Genomic DNA, 22,187 nt, shown 5'->3' on the forward strand with positions numbered 1-22,187 from the left:
GTATGTTCTGGCTGTTTTGAACACCGGTCGCTGGGGGGGCCGGGGGGGCAGGAGACTTCCCACCGTTTTCAATCTCGCCGCAATGCTCCTTGCATTCAGAGCAGATGATAAAGAAATGAGCCACCCCTGTGTTTTGTCACATAGCTTAAATGTAGAATTTAGGAGGTATCCATCGGCCCCTGTCCAGCAGTTCACCTGTTTTTTTTTCTTCTCGCACTGCACGCTAGAGTCACATTTTTCTCTTCGTTCCCCAGCTGCTTTCAATGAAACTCTGTCCTGTTTGCACTGCTGCCACATGAATCGTCTTCCCATCCTTCTCTCTCTCTCTCTCTCTCTCTCTATCTCTCACTCTGTTTTTTCATTGCACATGAAGCAACAGAAGAGCGTTACTCAATTCTGTTTGGATTATATTTGATCCCGATGAATTTCGCCCTCCTGTTCGATGTGAAACACATGTGCCTCAAAGCTCAAGGATGATCATGTCTGTGATTGTTTTCCTCCAGTGCATGTTTTTTAATCACAATCTACAGATTTTTAGCAGTCCTGTCTAGCTTACGAAGGCAAATCAGTCAGGTCTGTTCCCGCTTTGCCTGACGGGCCTTTAATACTTTACTGTTATTGACTTTTTTTTGTTCTCATTATTATATCTTTGGTATTATGCAGTTAAAAAGAGAGGGATTTTTAGTGGTGTTTGCCATGGCTGTTGTTCTGTTGTTCATATTTAGTGTCCCATTTGTGTTACAGACATGAATGACACCTCAAATCACGCGGCTTGCTCAGGAGAGTATGGTATTATTTTTCTAAGCAATTGGATGATAAAACAAGAATATCATAAGAGGGTGGACTCCATCCAGTAAGCAACTATTTGGCATGCACGGGCAACCATTTTTACATTGTGGTGGCACGTTTCACATGAGCAAGCACATCAGAAATGTACAAATGTAATGTTTTTTCTTTTTAGTTTGCTTTATTTCTAGTGTCAATTTTCAGTTTTCCCTCCTTTTCCCAATTTCTTTGCATGCATTGAGTGATCTTTGATGAATTGCTTTTTTCCTCCTTTGTAAGCTGCTTTAAAAAAACAGCTGCCAAATGGATAAATGTAAATTATACATAAGAGCTTTGGTTAATTATATACAGAACAGTTCAAAATTTTGTGATTGGTAAGATTTATAAAATGTTTTTGAAAGTCTTATGCACACCAAGGCTGCATTTATTTGATCAAAAATACAGTAAAAATAGTCATATGTGACCCTAGACCACAAAACCAGTCTTAAGTCGCTTGGGTATATTTTTAGCAATAGCCAAAAAAAAAACATAGTATGTGTCCAAAATATCGATTTTTCTTTTATGCCAAAAATCATTAGGATATTAAGTAAAGATCATGTTCCATGAGGATGTTTAGTAAATTTCCTACCGTAAATATATAAAAACTTAATTTTTGATTAGTAATATGCATTGCTAAGAACTTTTTCTATTTTAATATATTTTAAAATGTAATTTATTGCTGTGATTTGTCAGCAGTCATTACTCCAGAAATCATTGTAATATGCTGATTTGCTGATTTCTAAATTTTTATCAATGTTAAAAACAGTTGTGCTGCTTAATATTTTTGTGGAAACCATGATAAATTTAGTTCGGGATTCATTGATGAATAGAACGTTGAGATGAACAACATTTATTTGTAATGGAAATCTTCTGTAACATAATAAATGTATTTACTGTCACTTTTAATCAATTTAATTCGTCCTTGCTGAAAAAACAAGTATGAATTTCTTTCTATTAATCTAAAGACCCCAAACTTTTGAATGATAGTGAAAGTTGACTGGGGTTTCTCAAACTTTATATTTCTTATTTTTTGTCAAGTGGTAACAAAGTATTTGGTTAAAAAGCCTTCTTTTAAACAAAGTATTCTCGCTCACCTATCTTTAAGACAACATAGTCTTTTTGCATTACCTGAAAACTGCTACCAGTTGGTTAGTTTGTATACATTTATTGATAATGTGATGTTCACATACTCTGACATGATATAGGAAGGGATGATGGCCACAGTTTCAGCTCATGATTGAAAGTGGAAAAGTCCCAGAAGACGTGGTACTGGCACAGACATGTAAACAAAAGGGCCCAAAATGACTCGATTCAGCAGATTTTACTGACATCTGTGTCTGGATTTCACTCACGGGGTGGAGGTAAGCATTCATCAAATGATTGAATTCGTATCGATTCCTACCATATTAGCAGTTTAAAGCAATACCTCTTTTGATGGCGGGAGAGAGAAAGAGAGAGAGAGAGAGAAAGATGGCGTGAGAGGTTTTTGAATGATTCTGTTTGAAATAAGTAAACGGGAGATTCACACGCAAATCCTTTCTGTCTGCATATCTGAATAAGAATATCTTTAAACGGGCCAGGAGGAGGGAAGGCGGCGGGAAATGCAGCCGAACCGTGGTGTGCAGGATCAGGGGGGTTATTTAACACTTAGGTGGGAGGCTATGTGTTCGTACAGAGGTCGTGCGGGTAGCCGAGAGTGGCTGTTAGCGCAGTGGGCGACGTGGGGCACTCCAGCCCATAGAAAAATTAATTAAGCAACGCTTTACTTTTAAGTCAGGGGCTTACATGTGTTTTTCTTTGGTTGACATTGTCTGCCTTGAGATTATGAAAGCTTAGCCTTTATCTCAGACAGTGATTGCATTGTGGGAACGGGCTCTGCGTACATTATGGAACGAGGAGACAAACGCTCATCAATAGCCTGATTTCTCCTTCAAGTGCTGATGAATGTAGGTTTATGTGCTTGATATTGATGTTTTTCGTATTCACCCATGGGATCCGCATCTTGCAGCAGCTCAGACGCGTATGCCTTTATAGATTTCTAATACATTTCAGCTCTGCGTTTTTAATACAGATGGGTAATTCTGCTCGGTTTTGCGAGATCAATGCAAATGCATCTTACCCACAACCAGCCACGCAAGCCACAAGAGAGGAGAATCTCCATCATGACAATGTCCTCGGCTCAAAACTGAAGTGGCGTGCTGGGCCGAGCCGTCCTTAGCCTCAAGGTGGCTCGGAGAAATTGCTTTTGTCGGAGGTGGGCATCGGTTATTTTTGTGTGTGTTAGCCGCTCCGGTGGGATTGAGTAATTAGGATCCTGACATGGCGTCGGCGAGCCAGCCGAGTGAATCAAAAATGAAGGCAAATGAAAGCAAATTCCTCCGAGGAGGGAGAGGAGAAATCTGTGCGCTCGCGCCGCTAATTTTCTAGAGCTCCTAGTTAGGTTCATTTCATTCCTCCCAAATGAGCAAAGCGCCCGAGCCCCAGCGTTTGATGCCCGCCCAATAAATGGAATGAAAAAGCGACACATCTTTCTGTTGATTTTCTTGTTTATTATCAAGGGTAGCTTTGATTGAGACGCAGTTTACATTCATGGAATCGTCTGACCTTTCTAGAGGCATCTGCCGAGCAGGCGCCGGGCGCTCGGTGGAGAATGCGAAGCCGGCGCGCTTCATAAAGTGTTGAGAAATGAGCAAAAAATCAAAGCCGTCTGTTGGAGATTTTATTGGCTTGCTCATTCATCGCCTCATATTTTGCACAATAACTGATCTCCGTCAAGCCAATGTAGCCAATTTTCTCAAGCACCGAGGAGAAATACATATTTTTTCCATCTGATTTGAAAAGCATCTTCAAGTGCTTCCTAATCACTGCTGAAAACCAACACACTCCTTTCTGAAATGGAACGACGCCAGTTTCAAGCGTCGCTCTTTATTGCTGCTGTATTGATTCAGCTAAATGCTAGAAGTCTGAATTAGTTTAATAGTTTTGCAAGTTATTATAGCTTATTGTTTTTTAATAGCATAGTTCTTGAAGTTGGATCAATGACATTGTGGTAATTGAGGTTGCTGAAATCATATCTATTCTGATTCTTTCTCTCTGTTTGTTTTGGTGTCAGCAGGTGGAGGTCCGGCAGAGCCATAGAGAGGCCCAGAAAGATGTCCTGGATCAGATGAGAGTGAAACTTAAAAGTCAACAGTACTGCTCCAACAGCAGAAGCGTTGACTTTACCCTGATGTCCAAGTCTAACAGGTACGATGAGAAATGTGACTTAATTAAGCCTAATTTGGAAACCCATTTTGGTCATATTGTAAGGCTGCATCACATCTGTCCTTTATGGAGAATGCAATCCCAGAATGCACCGTGACTAGCTCAGTGAAAAAATAAATCCAAGTGGACAAAGCGAAAGAAACGTTGATTATAAATACATTAAATGCTGAAAAGAATCAATAAAATGTATATTAATACTAGTGTGTCATTCATCCTTGTATTGAAATCATTTGGGAGCAGGTAAAAATGTAGTCTAATGCTTTAGTATTTAGATGAAAATGTCCTTTTTAGTCAATTTTTTCTCACTGATTATAATTTTAATTAACAAAAATATCATTTTTGTTGACAATAAGACACTTGTCAAATTGTACCTGATCACATTTAATAAATATCATTATTAACTTAATATATTATTTTTTAAATATATGTAATTTTTTTTAATGAAAAGCATTCATCAGATATTAAATTATTTGAGAATTTTTCGGATATTTTATTACGTTTTGTGAGTTTGTATGGCAAAACTTTATTCACAATGTGAATTACAAATTTGTACTTTTTTTTTTCTCTCTTCAAAAGTCATTATTCTTGACTTTTCATTCCTGCTGTGTTTGAATTTGCAATTTTTTAATGATATTTTCATCAGTAATTTTATCGATTAATACCATTTCCATGCGCTTTGTTTGAAATGCCTGATTTGTATGATACGTGGAGTTGTTGTGTAGAGCGTTACAAGTCCTTCACTTAAGGGCTTCCATGAGAATTATGATGCTGACTTAGAAAGCCAATAATTTCCTGGAGTATATTTCATATTTTGTGCCTTGGTTCTTTTGTTTTCACAAATGTCTTGCTGTTTGATCAATACTGTTGATTAGGTTCATTTTAAGGACCTTTTCATTTTAAGTAACCTTTCTCTAATGCTACTTAATGGTTACTCATGTGGTTGCAGACTTGAATTATCTTTTTTTTCTTTCCTAAAATAACTAATCCTTTTATTTGTTGGTCCATTAGTTCTTTATCCTCCCTCTCTCTCTCCTGGTCCAGTGAAGTCCTGAATGTTAACCATAGAGTCTGGATCGGACTCCTCGGCTTGGCTTTGAATCAAACCTCGTTTTAATCCTTTTAAGCTTCTCGTCGTAATGATTTATTTTACAGTAAAAAAAAACTCATAATGATCCTTTGAATTTTAATGATGAGCTGCCTGCTCAAGGATTCATTGTTTTGACTCTTTGGCCCTTACCTTTGCATGGAAATATGTCTTAAGGGAGGCGCTGTCGAATTCGATGGCCTCCGGTGCCTCTCTTCAGCTCGCCGGCCTCATCAAGGGCTGACGCCCACCGCCGCGGCTCCCAGCATCCCCTCACACCTGATAGAAACGGGACGCCTGCCATTCAGGAATCAAAAGCCCTCTCCAGGAGAGGAGAGACGAGGGAAACACAACAGACAGCAGTGAAAAGGAGATGTTAAGTCCCCGCATTAGGCGCCAGGGATTAGCACCATAAATTAAAGAGCTCTTTCTATAAAACTGTCACTTCGTATGAGATGTGAGGGGTGTCAATACAGCCGGCCAACCTTTCCCGGTGAGGCTCGGGGTGAACGGTGATGAATTAGACCACCTCCCCCCCTCTTAGAACGGTGGCGCCGTGCTGAGTGGGGGGCACGTTGACGTTAAACGGATTTGAAAAGAAAGAAAGACGGAGAGGCATCCATTTCTGTCTCACAGGAGTGACCCGGAGGGGCCCGTTTCAAGTGGCTAACGGCTAACGCTTGTCGACAAAACCACTCCATGTGCGAGATCTGATGAACAGGTGGATGAATCTCACAAAACCTTTTAAGTTTCAAAAAGCATAGAAAGGAATAAGAAATAATTTTTTGTTTAAACAGAACATAAAGTGCCTCGATGAGTTTTTTTTTCTGTGTTGACATATTTTTAGTTTGAAATAGAATTTGAACAGAAATTAATAATGAACTTTTTTTTTAAACCAAGTAGCCTTTAGTTTGCATTTCAGCCATCAACTATGATTTGTTACTTGTCATTGTTATTCAGAGGAATTATTAAAATATTATTATTATCATTATTGCTGTGGAAAAACAACGTACAAATGACATTGTGAATTGACTTTTTGATATATCCGTGAATTATATAAAAGCATGTACAATTGGTCTGCTCACAAACCAAAGCGAGCAGGAGAAAATGATGCTGACAGAACAATATCCCATGATGCACGTTTGCTAAATGGATCTTAAATTTTTTTTTTCTCCCACTTGTTTTTCGTTATTCGCTGTTAATGTTGTTTGGATGCCCCGAGAGCTTGTTTTACAAGCATTTAGATTTATGTTAGTGAGGGGAAAATAGAGTACAGAAAACAATATGGTATGCAAGAATACAGAAAGATGCTGTTTAACTCACAAACAGCATATTGAGTTTTAATATCAGTCGAAGAACGCAGTGCCTGAGGGAGTCTTCACACTTCCGCCGCACACGTCTGACTTTTTCTAATTTGCTGTCTTTGCCATTTTGTTCTGATCAATGTCTTGCGTACAAACACGGCTCAAATTTTCACGTACTCCCCAATGTCGTTTTGTTTAATCAGCGCCTGCTTGGAAATGCTAATTCGCAGCTCTCTCCTTGTTGAAATTTCATACGTGCTAGCATTCGATAGCGCATTCCTGTTTCTTTTGTGTCTGCACTGAATTGAAATAAAAAGGAAATGTTGATTTTTCTCTCGCACCCTTTTTTGATCGTTATTTGTGTAATCTCATTCATAGTTTTTCTTCTTCGGGGACAACAGGAGCGCTTGAAAAAGCGAGAGGGGGAAAATGGTGCTAGTTTGACATAACTGTCAAAGCGCTCAAAAGCAGTGCGAATTCCAAACAATTTTCCAGTAATGTTTCTGAACATGCGGCCCTCCTGCTGAGACGCAAATCTAAGCAAAGCTCAGGCGCTAATATGTTTGTTTGTGGGCGTGTAGTGATGTTCAGTTATTAGTGTGCAGCTATAGTGTAAAGGTATGCACATACAATCATCCCAGTGCTGTTAAAAATGTTTTAATGCGCTTCACCATCGAGCTGCCGGAAGCATTGAGCAAGAGGGAGGTGAAGTCATGTTTAATTAAGACGTTCTGCCACACGAGCCGTCACTCAGAGCACATGTTAAAGATCCCTCGTGCTCCCCGACTCTTTTCACACTTCACATACCCACGTCGCACTGCGCCTCTGTGCACTGCCCGCTAACTGACTAGTGTAATTACCTCCGCTTGTCAAATATTCACTCTGTAAAATATGTCTGTATACCATCTCTCCAGACCTCACCTGAGCTGGAGAAGCTGTGAACTTCTTTCTGCCTGTCTCATTTGTCTTTTTTTTCCTTCAGCTTATCAGAGTTTGAGGCGGAGTATCAGGAGCTCTGGGATTGGCTGATGGACATGGAATCCATAGTGACGGACAGCCATGATCTGATGATGTCAGAGGAACAGCAGCATCACCTGTATAAGGTCAATGGGTTTTTGTGCATTTAAAGTTGCTAACTACAAATTACTCTGACTTGATATATGTGACCCTGGACCACAAAACCAGTCATAAGGGTCAATTTTTTGAAATTGAAATGTATACATCATATGAAAGCTGAATAAATAAGCTTTCCATTGATGTGTGGTTTGTTAGGATAGGACAATATTTGGCCGAGAGACAACTATTAACTAAATCTGGAATGTGAGGGTGCAAAAAAAAATCGAAATATTGAGAAAATCGCCTTTAAAGTTGTCCAAATGAAGTCCTTAGCAATGCATATTACTAATCACAAAGTAAGTTTTTATATATTTACGGTAGGAAATTTACAAAATATCTTCATGGAACATGATCTTTACTTAATATCCTAATGATTTTTGGCATAAAAGAAAAATCGATAATTTTGACCCATACAATGTATTTTTGGCTATTGCTACAAATATACCCCAGAGACTTAAGACTGCTTTTGTGCTCCAGGGTCACATATACGTGCTAGCATATTGGATCTGTGATAGACATGCATAACATGAGGTTGATATTGAAAAGGCAACAAATTAAAGGAATAGTTTCATTTCAGAATTCATTATAGACCCACATGACTGTCTTTCTTCAATGCAGCACAAAAGAAGATATTTTGCGTTTTTTCGTAATAGGAACTAGAGCTTTCAAGCTCCAAAAATGACAAATATCATGAATGTACACTCTAAAAAAATTATTTTGCGGTTGTAGATAAGAAAAAGTCATACTTACAAGAAAATGCCATTTCAATTTCATGTTTAATTCAGTGCTACTTGACATTTCCTTGTGATAAATTTCAGAGTGAAAAAGGTTTCCAGTTTTTTTTCAGTGTTGTATGTAGTCCATAAAGGTAAGGATTGCAAAGTATGCTGATTGCTTTGAAACAGAAAAAAAATTTAAACCTCAGCTAAAGCTCTCATCAAAATGTGTCGAATGACAATAACTTCAATCTTTGATTATTCAATTTAATTTCTTATCAAGCTGATGTTTTGTAATTTTGAATATGGGGAATCACAAATGTACTTCTTGTCTGTGTTGTGGAAAGTTACTTTTAAAAGTAATGCATTACAATATTATGTTACTCCATAAAAAAGTAACTAATTGCGTTACTTAGTTACTTTTTATGGAAAGTAATCCATTATGTTACCGTTGCATTACTTTTTGTCAGCTGGGGTAGGATTGCTTATTTGTTATTTAATAACAAAAACCCCCAAAGTTATATTTTTGGCAACTGTAAACTCCCTTTCACCTCAGGTTGAAGGAAGTACCTCTGCCTCTGCACGTCACAAACTATTTCTCTCAACACGGAGACAGGAGAGGCGTCAGTGAATAAATGGGAAAGCAAAGTAACTCGCGTTACTCATTTGTAAAAGTAACTCAGATATTTTGTTGTAAATTTAAAAGTAATGCATTACTTTACTAGTTACTTGAAAAAAATAATCTGATTATGTAACTGATTGCGTTACCCTCAACACTGCTGCTTATGGTAGTTTTTTGGAGTCTCATTTCACTTTATGAGAAGATTACTGTATGCTGAGCAAAACTGTTCAGCAGAAGAAAGTAAGTCATATAGAAAGTGAACAACATGAGGGTGAGTAAATAATTAATTTTAATAAATCATTTTAATTTATGGGTGAACTATTCCTAAATTTGGTGGAAATGTCAAGTAGGATGTGGTGTCTCAGTGGTTAAACATCTGGGTTGGTAATCCAAAGGTTGTAGGTTCAAACCCTAGAAATTGCAATTCATGATCTGATCACCGTTGTGCTCTTGGGCAAGACTCTTACACTGTCTCCTAGCATACCTAGCTTCAAAAATAACAAACACCTCAAAATTATATTCAAAATGTGATCCAGGTAAATTTTGAAGCTCTTAAAATAATCTTAGTTTTGTGAGTACTGTAAAAGACAAAGACAGAAGAGGAGCAGCGCCAGATGTCCAATATCAAGTCACAAAGTTAGTCTGGTGCGTAGATCCAAAAATAACATGAAGCCAGCAGAAAAAACAATCCGCACATGGTCAAATGCAGGGCAAAACCTCCTCAAAAAATCTTTATTATAATGCTTAATCAGAGGCCGTAAAAAAGTGCAAAGTGCAAAAGTGAAAAGTGCAAAACGTTTTCGAGACAAAAGCTCTTCCTCAGTGCCACATTGATTAGTGCACACCTGCACACATTATAACATCAATATTCACCATGGACATCATAATATGCACGCAGGCCCAAAAACACCATACAATATATCCAATTTTAACTTAAGACATTCCTATAAATATATTTTAATGGTAAAAAATTCCTCAATGCAAAAATACCTTAATACAACATTATTAATGTAAAATGCAAAAAAAATGTTTCATACATAATTTCACCCATAGATCTTATAAATGTTTCTTTTATACATATATTACAAAAAACTATTCAAAACCAATTCCTCATTCATACCAAGGGGATATAAAGATCTCAAATCAAAAATCCATTTGCATTCTCTTTGTAAAAGACGGCGTTCCATGTCACCACCCCTTCGAAACTGTGGTATATGTTCTATTACCATAAAATATAAAAAATACCATAGAATATTGATGTTATAATGGGTGCAGGTGTGCACTAATCAATATGGCACTGAGGAAGAGCTTTTGTCTCGAAAACGTTTTGCACTTTTCACTTTTGCACTTTGCACTTTTTTTTACGGCCTCTGATTAAGCATTATAATAAAGATTTTTTGAGGAGGTTTTGCCCTGCATTTGACCATGTGCGGATTGTTTTTTCTGCTGGCTACTGTAAAAGACTGTCATGAGATGTCAGGCAGTTTTTAGTCATTAATATTGTGATTGGCTGAAATTGTTCACATTGTTTGCCATTCAATGTAGACAGAGTTCTTCCTGTTCAGTTTGCTCCAGGGAGACTGTCCCTAATGTACTGTTAGCCACTTTAAATAAGAAATTGTCTGCTAAATCATGTATAATTTAAATTTTTTCTTTCTTATCTTAAATGGGAAGCATATAATGCAGAATGTTAAATTATAGATTTATCAGTAATATTTCAAATGAGCCTTGACTTTTGATTCTCTTAAACCAATTTAGCAAAACCATGTCTGAATATTACAATACTGCGAGCCGGCGATTAGATTGTCTTCCATTTCAATCTCTGTCACATGTTCTACAGCCAGACTCACTTTGTCATTTTAACACATTTCAGTAAAAGTTCATTTCAGCGAAATGTGAGAGGAAAAGAGAAGGAGTGCAAAGCAGAGATAGTACCTCACCCTGTTTACAGTCCATGCATTTTTATCAGTCCCAGATAAAAGTGGCTTGTATTGTGTTAGGTCAATATGTTTGTTCATGATTAAAACAAACAGATTTTGCTCCTCCGTATTGATTGCATTCACACCTGTCCTAATAAATATGTACTGGGCCTCCATGTTGGTTATCAGCTTTTTTTCATGGGGTTCTCCTGTGACGCGTTATCAGGCCTCTGTGTGGGATTGATGGGGAGAGGGGTACACGTGAAGACGGGGCCGGGGCCAGGACGGAGTGCTGTTTCCCCATGCTGGGGGAGTTTATCGTAAAAAAGAGGGGGAGGCAGAAAGCCAGACTCGCCTGGAGGCAGAGACCGTAAATCAGCGTCATTTAGGCTTCCTTTACCGGACTGATTCCGACACTTGTCATCCTCCTATTGCTCCGAGCATATGGCATATTTCAAAAGAGCAGATTGTGAATCATAAAAAAATGAAATTAATAACCCCCCCCCCCCAGCCTCAGACTGGAAACAACCCCTAATGACAAGAGAAATAACGGCACGCCGGCGGCCCCCTCTTCCTCTTCCTCCTCCCCCGTCCCCTCCCCTCGAAACCTGCGGAGGTCGTGTTCAAGGTCAGAACTAATCTTCCCGCTCATCGGGCGCACTGACCCCGCCATTAGTCATATCTTACAGTAAGAGAGAACTGAGGAAAGATCAGCCAGTTGTATGCTCTTTCTTAGTGTAGTGTACTGTTTTTGCTGTGTGCATTATGTAGTTTCTGTATACATAAAAATATGTACATGTATCAAAATGTGCAGTATACACTCAGATCACACTGCACGGATTACTGTATCCCATAATTCAATGCACTTCACTTGATTTTTGTTTTTCAGTCTGATAAATGAGTTAAATCTCTTTGATATCTCATTATTTGTTCAGTCTGAGAAAACTAAGATGTTTTATATTGCTAGCATGCAATGTGCAATTTCTGAGGGGAAAAATTATTATTTATTTATTAATTTATGATTTATCAGTGGATGGATTTCATGGAAAATTTGCATAATAAATGAAATATTATATCATTATATAAAAAATGTAAAATAACTAAATAATTTATTAATTTACATTATAATTTAGATTTATATATTGTTAAAATAGATTTATTATAGTTTTTGCATATTATATTTATTTATATATATATATACTGTATATATACACACACACACACACACACACACATATATATATGCTACTAAATTTCTAAATAATTATAATGAAATGGCAAGTAATTGAATTAAGCATGAAATTTTGAAGCAGAAAGACTGAAATAATATTTCCATCTAGATACTCCAATAACCTTTTTTACAGTTATAATAAAAACATTTACAGTGTAGCATTATATATATGTATAAAAAAAGTATATCTATTTCTAAAGAATGCAGTACATTATTAGGTGTTTATAGCATAGTTTTGCAGAATGCTAGTTCCCATTCAGTCAGTCACGTTCTACGTTACGTCAGTGACTGACGAATTGGATTGTGAACACTGCCAACCTTTTTATGAATTGATGGCAATCTGATGTTCGAAAAAAAATGTTTTGCTACATAGTGCATACATAGTAGTAGTAATAGTAGGTCATATATTTATCTTGCTCATTATGCAGTAAGCAGTACAGTAGTATTTGTGTCTATAGATAACCTTTGAGATGTAACTACTCACCATTTATCTCAGAGATCGCCGACTGTCACAAGAAATCATAGTTTCACCAGAATAGCCTCCATGTTGTCTGTTCCCTTTCGTCAAACAACCATTGATGTGTTTTTAGCACTTTCAACCAATTAACCTGTAGTTTCTCATTTTGTGTTTGCTGCATGTCAGTCAGACGTTAGCTTGTTAAGCGCTTATGCGCTGGAAGCTTCAGTGTGTGTGTATACAGCACCTTTAGCGCACACTGACATGCTGAATAGATCTTGGTCTAATCTAACACGCTCTAATGCGCTTGCTGATCAAAGCTCGGCTCAGCCAAACCTTCCATATTCTCTTGTGCTGCTGCTGCCCTGCAGATGTACTCTTTTCTCACTGGTTTGTTTGTTCAAGCTGTACCTTTGAGTGCTGAGGTTTACGAGGCATTGTTATCTGTCTTTATGCATGTGAAATCAAAAGATCTAATCATCTTGCTTTTCCCAGATGCAGCCTTAAAGTTTTTTTTTTTTTTTTTTCACGTGAACCGTTTGTTCAAAGCTGTAGGATCTGTCAGAGCATGTAAAATTCAACTTCATTTGCTCTAAGGATTCTCAACTCTTCAACTGATCATGTGTGTTTTAATGGCTCACATTTATGTAATAAATTAAATGTTATTTATTTGTTTGCATGTATTTTCATAAAATACATTTAAAATATAGGTTTATTATGTTAATGAGTTGCATTATGTTGTTATTGTTTAGACCATGATAACAACATGATGGGAATGACCATATTTGGATAAATACCGTGATAATACCATGTTTATATACATAATATATTATTTATTTAATATAATGTTATTTATTTATTATAAATAATATTATAATAAATACAGCTGTGTATATATTACCATTTTATTTAATTAAATACAAATTACATTGTAAAAAATCGCCATAAAAATAGATATATTCAAAAATATATATATAAAAAAGAATTTTTTATTTATGTCAAGTTTTTTGCATATAGAAAATGAAGCCTATTTTTAATTTGAATGACAATTAAGCAATATAATTTTTTATTACATAATTTTTTTTTCTTATTCCCTTCTGATCCAAACATGTTCTTAACAGGTTTTATGAGATTCACCCAAACGCAGGTGGGTTTCTGTTGTTGGGAAGGTCAGGAATTCTACTCGATTTATGTTGTTGCTTTGTGATAAAGTGCAGGGATGCTTGTTGATGTGTTTTTCTGTGTCAGGAGTGTGAAGGCAGTAGAGCAGGTATCTGTGTGTGTGTGTGTGTGTGTGTGTGGAGCGACAGAGGCAGTGTGTGAGTGTGACACATTGCTGCTTTATAGAGCCGGAGCAGGTGGTATTTAATAGGAATCACAGCATCACAGTGCCTTCTCCTGTGTGTCTCTCCCTCGTCCCTCCCTCTCTCGCTTTCCCACTTTCTCCTTTGTCTCTCTCTGTCTTTAATTTTCTCTCTCACACACACTCCAGAGCTCTCGGGGGCTTAAATCAATGGTATTTGTTAATATTTTGAGTTTTCTTTTATTTTGATGTTTTCAGTTTTCAATTAAATTTTTGTAATTTTGTTATGTGCTTATTTCATTTTTAAAACATTTCTATATTGATTTTTTTATTTTAATTTGAGTAATTTTAGTGCTTCAGTTTAAACTTAGTTGCTACAGATGAGATTTTTTAATCTTTTATTTTATTTCAGCTTTATTTCTACTACTGATAATGGTTTATTATTTGTTTTAGTTCAGTTAGGGTCACTCTGTTTGGTTAAGAATATTGTAGAGGTCCTGAACATTATTTTGGCGGCAGGCTTTTACTCTGAAGGGTTCAGATTCTGAGCTGTCTACAGGCAAACCTCACTGAGGTTTGAAACCCCCGAAGCCTTATCGCAATTACCAGAATTTTTTATATGCAGCAGATATAAAATTCCATGCAGAAGTGATACAGGTCTGTAAATGAGACTGGACAAGATTAAGCAACGATTAGCTGATAGATAATTTCTGTGGACAAGACGCTAAGTGATCGTGTGCCTGTATAAGGAGGAGTTGGGGATGGAGAAGGGTAAGTGCATGTCTGTGCGTCAGACTAAGGCAAGTGTGAGTACGGATTAACTTATATATGGAGCGTAGCGATAGTTCTGGCAGTCCATGTTAGTCAAGCTCGCATCAGCTGACACTCAGCTGATCCACATCTACCTATAGGATCACGACACCAATCATAATTCCCTTCATAAGGTCCCTTCAGTCATTATTCAGCAGCTATCGCTTCGCTCAGGAACTAATCACCCACCTCCATCCCCAGCTCCTCCTCTCGTCCAGTCAGGACTTGGCAGTGAATATATCATTGAGTCAGACCACTGAATCATGTTGTTAAAATAATCACGTAGAACATTAATAAGGAGGAGTTGGGGATGGAGGAGGGTAAGTGCATGTCTGTGCGTCAGACTAAGGCAAGTGTGAGTACGGATGAACTTATATATGGAGCGTAGCGATAGTTCTGGCAGTCCATGTTAGTCAAGCTCGCATCAGCTGACACTCAGCTGATCCACATCTACCTATAGGATCACGACACCAATCATAATTCCCTTCATAAGGTCCCTTCAGTCATTATTCAGCAGCTATCGCTTCGCTCAGGAACTAATCACCCACCTCCATCCCCAGCTCCTCCTCTCGTCCAGTCAGGACTTGGCAGTGAATATATCATTGAGTCAGACCACTGAATCATGTTGTTAAAATAATCACGTAGAACATTAATGGTATCTGCTACATTTATCATTGATGTTGGTTCTGTTCTGTTACCCTAGGGGGGGTATTCTGCTCTCCCTGCTCCTATCCATGCTAGGCTGCGTGGATGAGCAGGGAGTGTTTGCCCAGAACAGAACCGTTCCCCCAACCTAACATGTATGCTAATCGTAAGTTATATTGACGATAGTGGTCCTGACAGAAATCTCATTTAATTGTAGTGGGAGGAGTTACAATCAGCTTAGCGTCTGCTGATGTTGGTCTGCCTGAACTACGTTTGAGCTCCATTTGTCACTCAAACTACATTTAACAATAACAACACTGAATCAAATGCTAAAATGTTTTAACCATTTATTACCATGAACTGCATTGGGAAATTGACAATTTTGTACTTAGTTCCAATAGAGTTTTACATTAGCATGTTTCTAATGTGATACTTTAATCTTAAAATGTAAGTCAAATATGCTTTTTTGGAGGTGTTCATGTTTGCAGTGCACTTATGGTTTCTTAAAAATGCTGTATAGGTAGGCAGCTTGCTTAGGTTTTGGGACACCACAGAAATAACCATTTCCCCCTGTTATGACTATTTCCAAAGACCTCAACATTGACGGCATGTGCTGAATATGGTGGCGATACTGTTGGGCGCACCTGCATGCGTCATTACCCACAGACGTACATATACAGCATTTTCACACAGCACTGTATACACACGCAGTAGCCTCAGTAAGTGTGTGCTAATGTAGGTAATCACTAATGGACATTTGCTAAATTTGATTGCATTGTGCTTGTTTTTCTTGTACTCTTTGCATTTCAGCTGTGCTCTGGTATCTGTTGTTGACTGGTATGTTTTCTATTGGGTAACTAAATCCCCCTCCTCTTCCTCTCTCTCTGATAGCGACTCTATCTGAAAAGCTTCTGAATAGATTCGTATATAGATTTCAGTGTCACCTGTTTTGAAAACACTGTTGCAGAGTGCATGAATATACAAAAGATTTTATTTTTTAAAAGAAATTAATACTTGTGTTGAGCAAGGATGCATAAAATTGATCAAAAGTGACTAAATACATTTATAATGTTACAAAAGATTTATATTCCAGATAAATGCTGTTCTTTTGAACTTTCTATTAATAAAAAACATGCAAAATATGAAGCAGCACAACTGTTTTCAACATTGATACAAAGAAATCTTTCTTGAGCAGCAAATCAGCATATTAGAATGATTTCTGAAGGATCATGTGACACTAAAGACTGGAGTACTGATGCTGAAAATTCAGCTTTGCATCACAGGAATAAATTATAAAATATATTAAAATAAAAAAAGTTATTTTAAATTGTAATATTTAACAATATTACTGTTTTACTGTAATTTTTTGTAAATTAAATGCAGCCTTTGTGAGCACAATAGAATAATTAATCCAAACTTTTGAAGGGTAGTTGCACAGTTTTGGCAGGCGAAAAAGTGACTGTTTATTGAGGGGAAAACATCACAGGCCTGAGAAAGAGAGAGAGAAAGTGCTCCGGCTGGGAAAGAGTGTGAGAGACAAAGCTTGAGATGTTGGCAGACAGCTAGTATATTTGAGCAGGAGTTTAGCTGGAGATGAGTGGTGTCATTGATGTTTAGTTATCAGTGTATTGATAACTCAGAGATGGCTGACCCAGCACACGCTTCACTAGCTCACACTGATCTCCTCTCAGCTTCTCATCCAATATCCATCGCTCTCACATCCAGCCAGAGCCTGAGTGTGTGTGTGTGTGTGTGTGTGTGTGTTGGTGCCAGGATCTCAACACAAAGGGCCTAGTGTTGAAGCTCTCTCTCTCTTTCTTTTTCTCCCTTTCTCTGCCCTTCCATCTTTCACACTCTACAACCTTTCTTTCTTTTTTCTTTCTCTTATTTTTCCTTCTTTACTTTCCTTTCTTTTGTTTTATTTCCTACTGCTTACTATTTTCCCTTCCTTACTTCCTTCTTATTCTTTCTTCATCCTGTTTTCCCCTTCCTTCCTTTCTTCATATTACTCTTTCATTTTGTCCTTTCTTTCCTTGTTTCCTTTCATCCTTATTCCTTTGTTTTAATTTCCTTCCTTTTTTCTCTGGCTTCATCCATTTTCCTTCTTTCTTTGCAAATTCAAATTTTTCATCCAATGTTCCATTTCTATCATTCTATCCTTCCTTCCTCCCTTTTATTTTTTCTTTTTGTCCTATTTTCTCTTCCTTCCTTCCTCGTATTTTTTCTTTTTTATCCTTTTCTCTTCATTTCTAGATTTCCTTGCTTCCTTCCTTCCTTCCTTTTTCTTTTTATGTAAGTTATCTTTGCTATTTTCTCTTCCTTCCTTCCTCGTATTTTTTCTTTTTTATCCTTTTCTCTTCATCTCTAGATTTCCTTGCTTCCTTCCTTCCTTCCTTTTTCTTTTTATGTAAGTTATCTTTGCTATTTTCTCTTCCTTCCTGTTCTTTCTCTTTATGCTACATTCCTTATTTTCTTCCATCCTTTTCCATTTTTTCCATTTCCTTATTATTTTTTCTTTTCCTTCCTCGTTATTTTTCTTGCTTTCGTCACATAATTTTTCCTTCCTTGATATGTATTCCTTCTTTTTCCTTCCTTCCTTCCTTCCTCTTGTCTTTTTTACCTTATTTCCATTTTCTTTCTTTCTTTCTTTCTTTCTTTCTTTCTTTCTTTCTTTCTTTCTTTCTTTCTCTCTCTCTCTCTCTCTCCCTATGTGTGCGTGTGTCTATGTACCAGATGGCTGCTCACGATGTAAACGAGCATTAAAAAAGCGAGAGACATTCCACAGGGGAGAGACGCAACAAGCCTGCTAGTTGTTGGATGCGGACTCTGAGATCAAGCTCTGCCCCTGGTCAAAGAGCTGTTGGGAGATCAGTGCTGGCTGTCACAATCCAAAGTCCGCCTGACCACCCCTCCCTCTCTGACAATCAACATTAGACTAGAACAAAGCCTGCTGCTCACTCCTCCGTATCTATTAGAGCGACTCATTCTGACCAGATTAATACGCAACATGACGATGCGATGTGGAGCCGCAAGACGCCTGTGAAACGGGAAATGCGGTTTGTCAGGAGAGACAGCCATACAGTCCTCACATCCCATGAATAATTGAAAAGAGGGATAGAGGAGAAGGAAGAGACACCTGGAGAAAGAAAGAGGGAGAAACGGAGGGATGACAGGAGGTGTAAGAACAGCTGAAGAGGCACATCAGAGAGACAGCGAGAGAGGGCGATATAGACAGGGAACAGACAGGGAAAAAGAGAATGAGAGAGGAGGACAGACACTATAGGAAGTTTCCTGAAGGAGTCGGTTTCTCCAGCGTGACTTTACCAGGGTTGTGTAATAAATAATGTGCCAGTCCTGTGGCTCTCACCCTTTACAAGGTCTCACGTTTCTCGGCCCCTCAGATATAGGCTGTAATGTATTTGTGTTTTTCTCTGATATGTGAAATGAGTGAAAGATACCAGTTAATGGAGCGGCCGGTGATCTATTATTCTCTAAAAATCTTGGCTGAAATGACTAAAACTCTTGCTCTCAAATTCAAGCAGGCTTCCCCGTGTTTAAACCTGGTGAGTTGTTGGAGACGTGGCCTGGTGGGCAGCAGAGGTTGTGCAGTAAATAATCATCATCCATCACTTTGACAGACCGGGATGTACATTTTCCATTATGCTCTATTTTTATCTATTTGTAAATATTGTAACACTTGTTATTTTTTAATAAGACATTGATATCACAAGAATTTACCAAGTGCTTTGTAGCAAGCTTTTGACACTGCAGTGCTGCAGTCTGGTCACCCAATTTAATGAACAATAATCCATGAATTATTCCACTGGACTAGGCTTGGAATGTCTAATTTTTCGCACCCACATCTTCACTCATGTCTCTTCCTAGTCTGTTTTTTTACACAGAAGATTTTTGTCTCCCATTTTCTTCTATTTCATAACTTATTATTGAAATATTAAAATATTCATATTTTATTTTGTATTTACATTTTTTTATTTAAATGTATATTAATAATGGTTTGTAATATACACTACCATTCAAAAGTTTCTACAAGATTTTTACTATTTTTATTTTTTTATATTTTACTTACAAGAAGTTCAACATGGCTTTATTTATTTGATCAAAATACAGTAAATTTTGTGAAGAAAAAAACCCCCAGTAATATTGTGAAGTGCTGTATTATTACAATTTAAAACAACTGTTTTCTCTGTCATGAGCCTAATATGCTGATTTGGTGCTCACGAAACATTTATATTATTATCAATGTTGAAAACAGTTTGGCTGCGTAATATTTTTGTGGACACTGTGATCCATTTTTTTATTTTTTTTTTTTTTTTTATTCTTTAATGAATAGAAAGTTCAAAAGAACAGCCTGTAATTGGAATATAAATCATTTGTAACAATGCAAATGTATTTTGAAAAATCTATGCATTAATGCTAAAGAAAATTAAGTTCTTTCACCAAAAAAAAAAACATTTGCTGACCCCAAATGTTTGAATGGTAGTGTATACCTTTTTCCTTTTCTTTTTTTTTTTTTAATCAAAATCCATCAGTGCAAGTGTCTTCAGTTATGGCAAACAGCAATTTATTGCGACCAATCAGGATATGCCGAATTGTAATATGTAGAAATGTGAGTTAGATTTGAGAAATATCGCAGAGTCAAAGATTTTTTATAAATTAAAAGCTATCAAATGGCTTCAAAACTCTTGGAATAAAAGCATCTCAAATGGACTGCATTTATTCTACTACGTTGCCTTTTTTGCAGCTTATATGGAAGAAAGTGTGAACATTCTGCTAGATAAAAAAACCTTCATATATATATATTGAGTGACTCATCAGTGAATACACAAATGTAGAATTTTGTCTGAACTGTTTCTTTAACTCAGGTCAGGGAAGAGCTCAGTGTGGATCTCTGTTCATTGTTCCTAGCTTGTGTCTTTAAACTCCTCTCAGATGGATTACATATCCATGAATATTCAGTTTTTTTGTGTTTTGTGACTGGCTGGCATGTGATGTGGGCTAGTTTTGTCCCCCTACGGCGTCTCTCAATGTCTCTTCTCAGATGCTTCCTCATGTGGCATGCTTGAAGGGAATTATGGGAGAGCGTGTGGTGTTTTGTGAGCAGGTTTGTTGTCTCCGTGTGTGTTAGTTGTTATGGTGGTGCCGGCTGGGGCCCGTGGCTCTTTCTGCAGGACGCAGACTAATTACAGCACTAATGCAGGACACCCCATTGATACACACTCATTGAACACGGCCACACACACACCTGCTTTATCTGCCTGCCTTCATTATTTAGACATTTGCGCACACCACATAGTTAACGTTTAGACTTTAAATTAGTATATATGGAAGCGCTTATTTGCTTTATAACAACTACTTTTTAGTGTTTATCGAGGAAGTTAGTTAGATTGTGTTGCTTTAACATGCTTTATGTATATAATCCACACCTGATCTGTCTGATTTTGGCAATATATTTTATGCAGACAGTAAACCACATCTGTTTAGGTCTGTCCTGTCTGTCTTTTGCAATTTATGAACACAAAAAAATGTGAAATTAGGAGCTGGAGCTGTGTTATTGCCAGCGTTTGTATGAGAAGTGGCAGGCTTGAAGTCAACCAGCTGGTCAAATATATGTTTGATTCTCAAAGATGTGCTGCTCTGATAGAGAAGAGGCTTTTTAAATCGACTCTGGGCTGAACACAAGCCCCAAATCCCCCAAATAACTCAATGCATTTAGATGCTCACACCACTAGATGGCACTACAGCATCCAGAGCCCATTAAGAACAGAGGAGTTTATGAAAATTAACACAGGCACACTTTCATGCGCTCACATTTACTCACAAACACTCTCACACACGGTCCTGCTTGAGTTTGTTTCCTGTATATAGATGAGGAAAAGTGTTCAAAATATATTCAAATTGTGCTTTGTCAATTTCCCTCAGAAAATAGCCACATTTGTTAGTGTTTCCCTAAATAAGTGCCGCATTAGTTTTGGGCTGGGCTGTTGTGGAGAGAGAGGGATCAGACCCTTGAGACGGTGCGAGGAGATGAATATTTTGTTGTCAGCAGTTCGGATGGAGTCCTGTTGTACCCCATGCATTATTCACTAATACAAATATGCAGTATCATTTACAAGCATGTGTGCCGGGGTGAAATTCACAGCTGGGAATTAGTTCTGAGATTAATTAACAAAGTCAAGCTCCTCGTTTTCTGTCTTTCTCTCGTCCTCACGCTCAATGTGATTCAAACGATACGGCTCAGATAATGAGTTCTGCTTCTGATTGTCTGTGTACAGTGAATTCATTTAATCAATATGAAAAAGAGAAATGAGCTCACTGTAGAATATTCATTATTATTATTATTGCAGTGCATTCATAAATATTAGCTGTTATGCATAGATCTGAGGTCAGAGGTTATAGTTTAATAAAAATGCATTTCCCTTACAGAAATCCACTGTGGTATAGTGATTGTATCAAGACGGTAAACGGTACTGAATAATTATTTTATTAATGTACCATGCTATTTATGGTAATACCATGGTACTTTTTTAAAGTGAATGGGAGACTTTTCAAGTTAATTTCAAACCAGTTCTCCAGTATTTGTATGCATGTGTCTGTGTGTTCATGTGTGTCTGTTTGCAGGCTGGAGTTCTTCTGCAACACACTGAAATCTACCAGTGGCTTATGTCCTTATGTCTGTCACACACACACACACACACACACACACACACACACACACGCAGATACACACACACACTCATCTGTGCTCTCTGGAAGACCATTTTCCAGTAGCTAGGCAGTAGGAAAGCAGTATTAGCATTTTTGCCTTGAAGAACGCACTGTGGGGCTTTGGGAAAGTTTACTCATATGAGTTGAAAGCAGAGAGGGGCAGGA

At 37.5% G+C, this 22,187-nt stretch overlaps 1 protein-coding gene across 1 annotated transcript in view; it reads left to right on the plus strand.

Moving 5' to 3' along the window:
- The window catches only part of LOC107589604 (A-kinase anchor protein 6-like), a 147,596-nt gene that overhangs the window by 79,970 nt on the left and 45,439 nt on the right, over positions 1–22,187 (plus strand). The window contains exons 9-10 of the mRNA XM_016278096.1: positions 3,938–4,071; positions 7,460–7,580. Coding sequence (XP_016133582.1) covers positions 3,938–4,071; positions 7,460–7,580 — 255 coding nt within the window. The remainder of the gene's footprint in view (positions 1–3,937; positions 4,072–7,459; positions 7,581–22,187) is intronic.

The sequence above is a fragment of the Sinocyclocheilus grahami genome, unplaced genomic scaffold (genome assembly GCF_001515645.1).
Source record: "Sinocyclocheilus grahami isolate Dianchi unplaced genomic scaffold, SAMN03320097.WGS_v1.1 scaffold118.1, whole genome shotgun sequence".
NCBI lineage: Eukaryota > Metazoa > Chordata > Actinopteri > Cypriniformes > Cyprinidae > Sinocyclocheilus > Sinocyclocheilus grahami.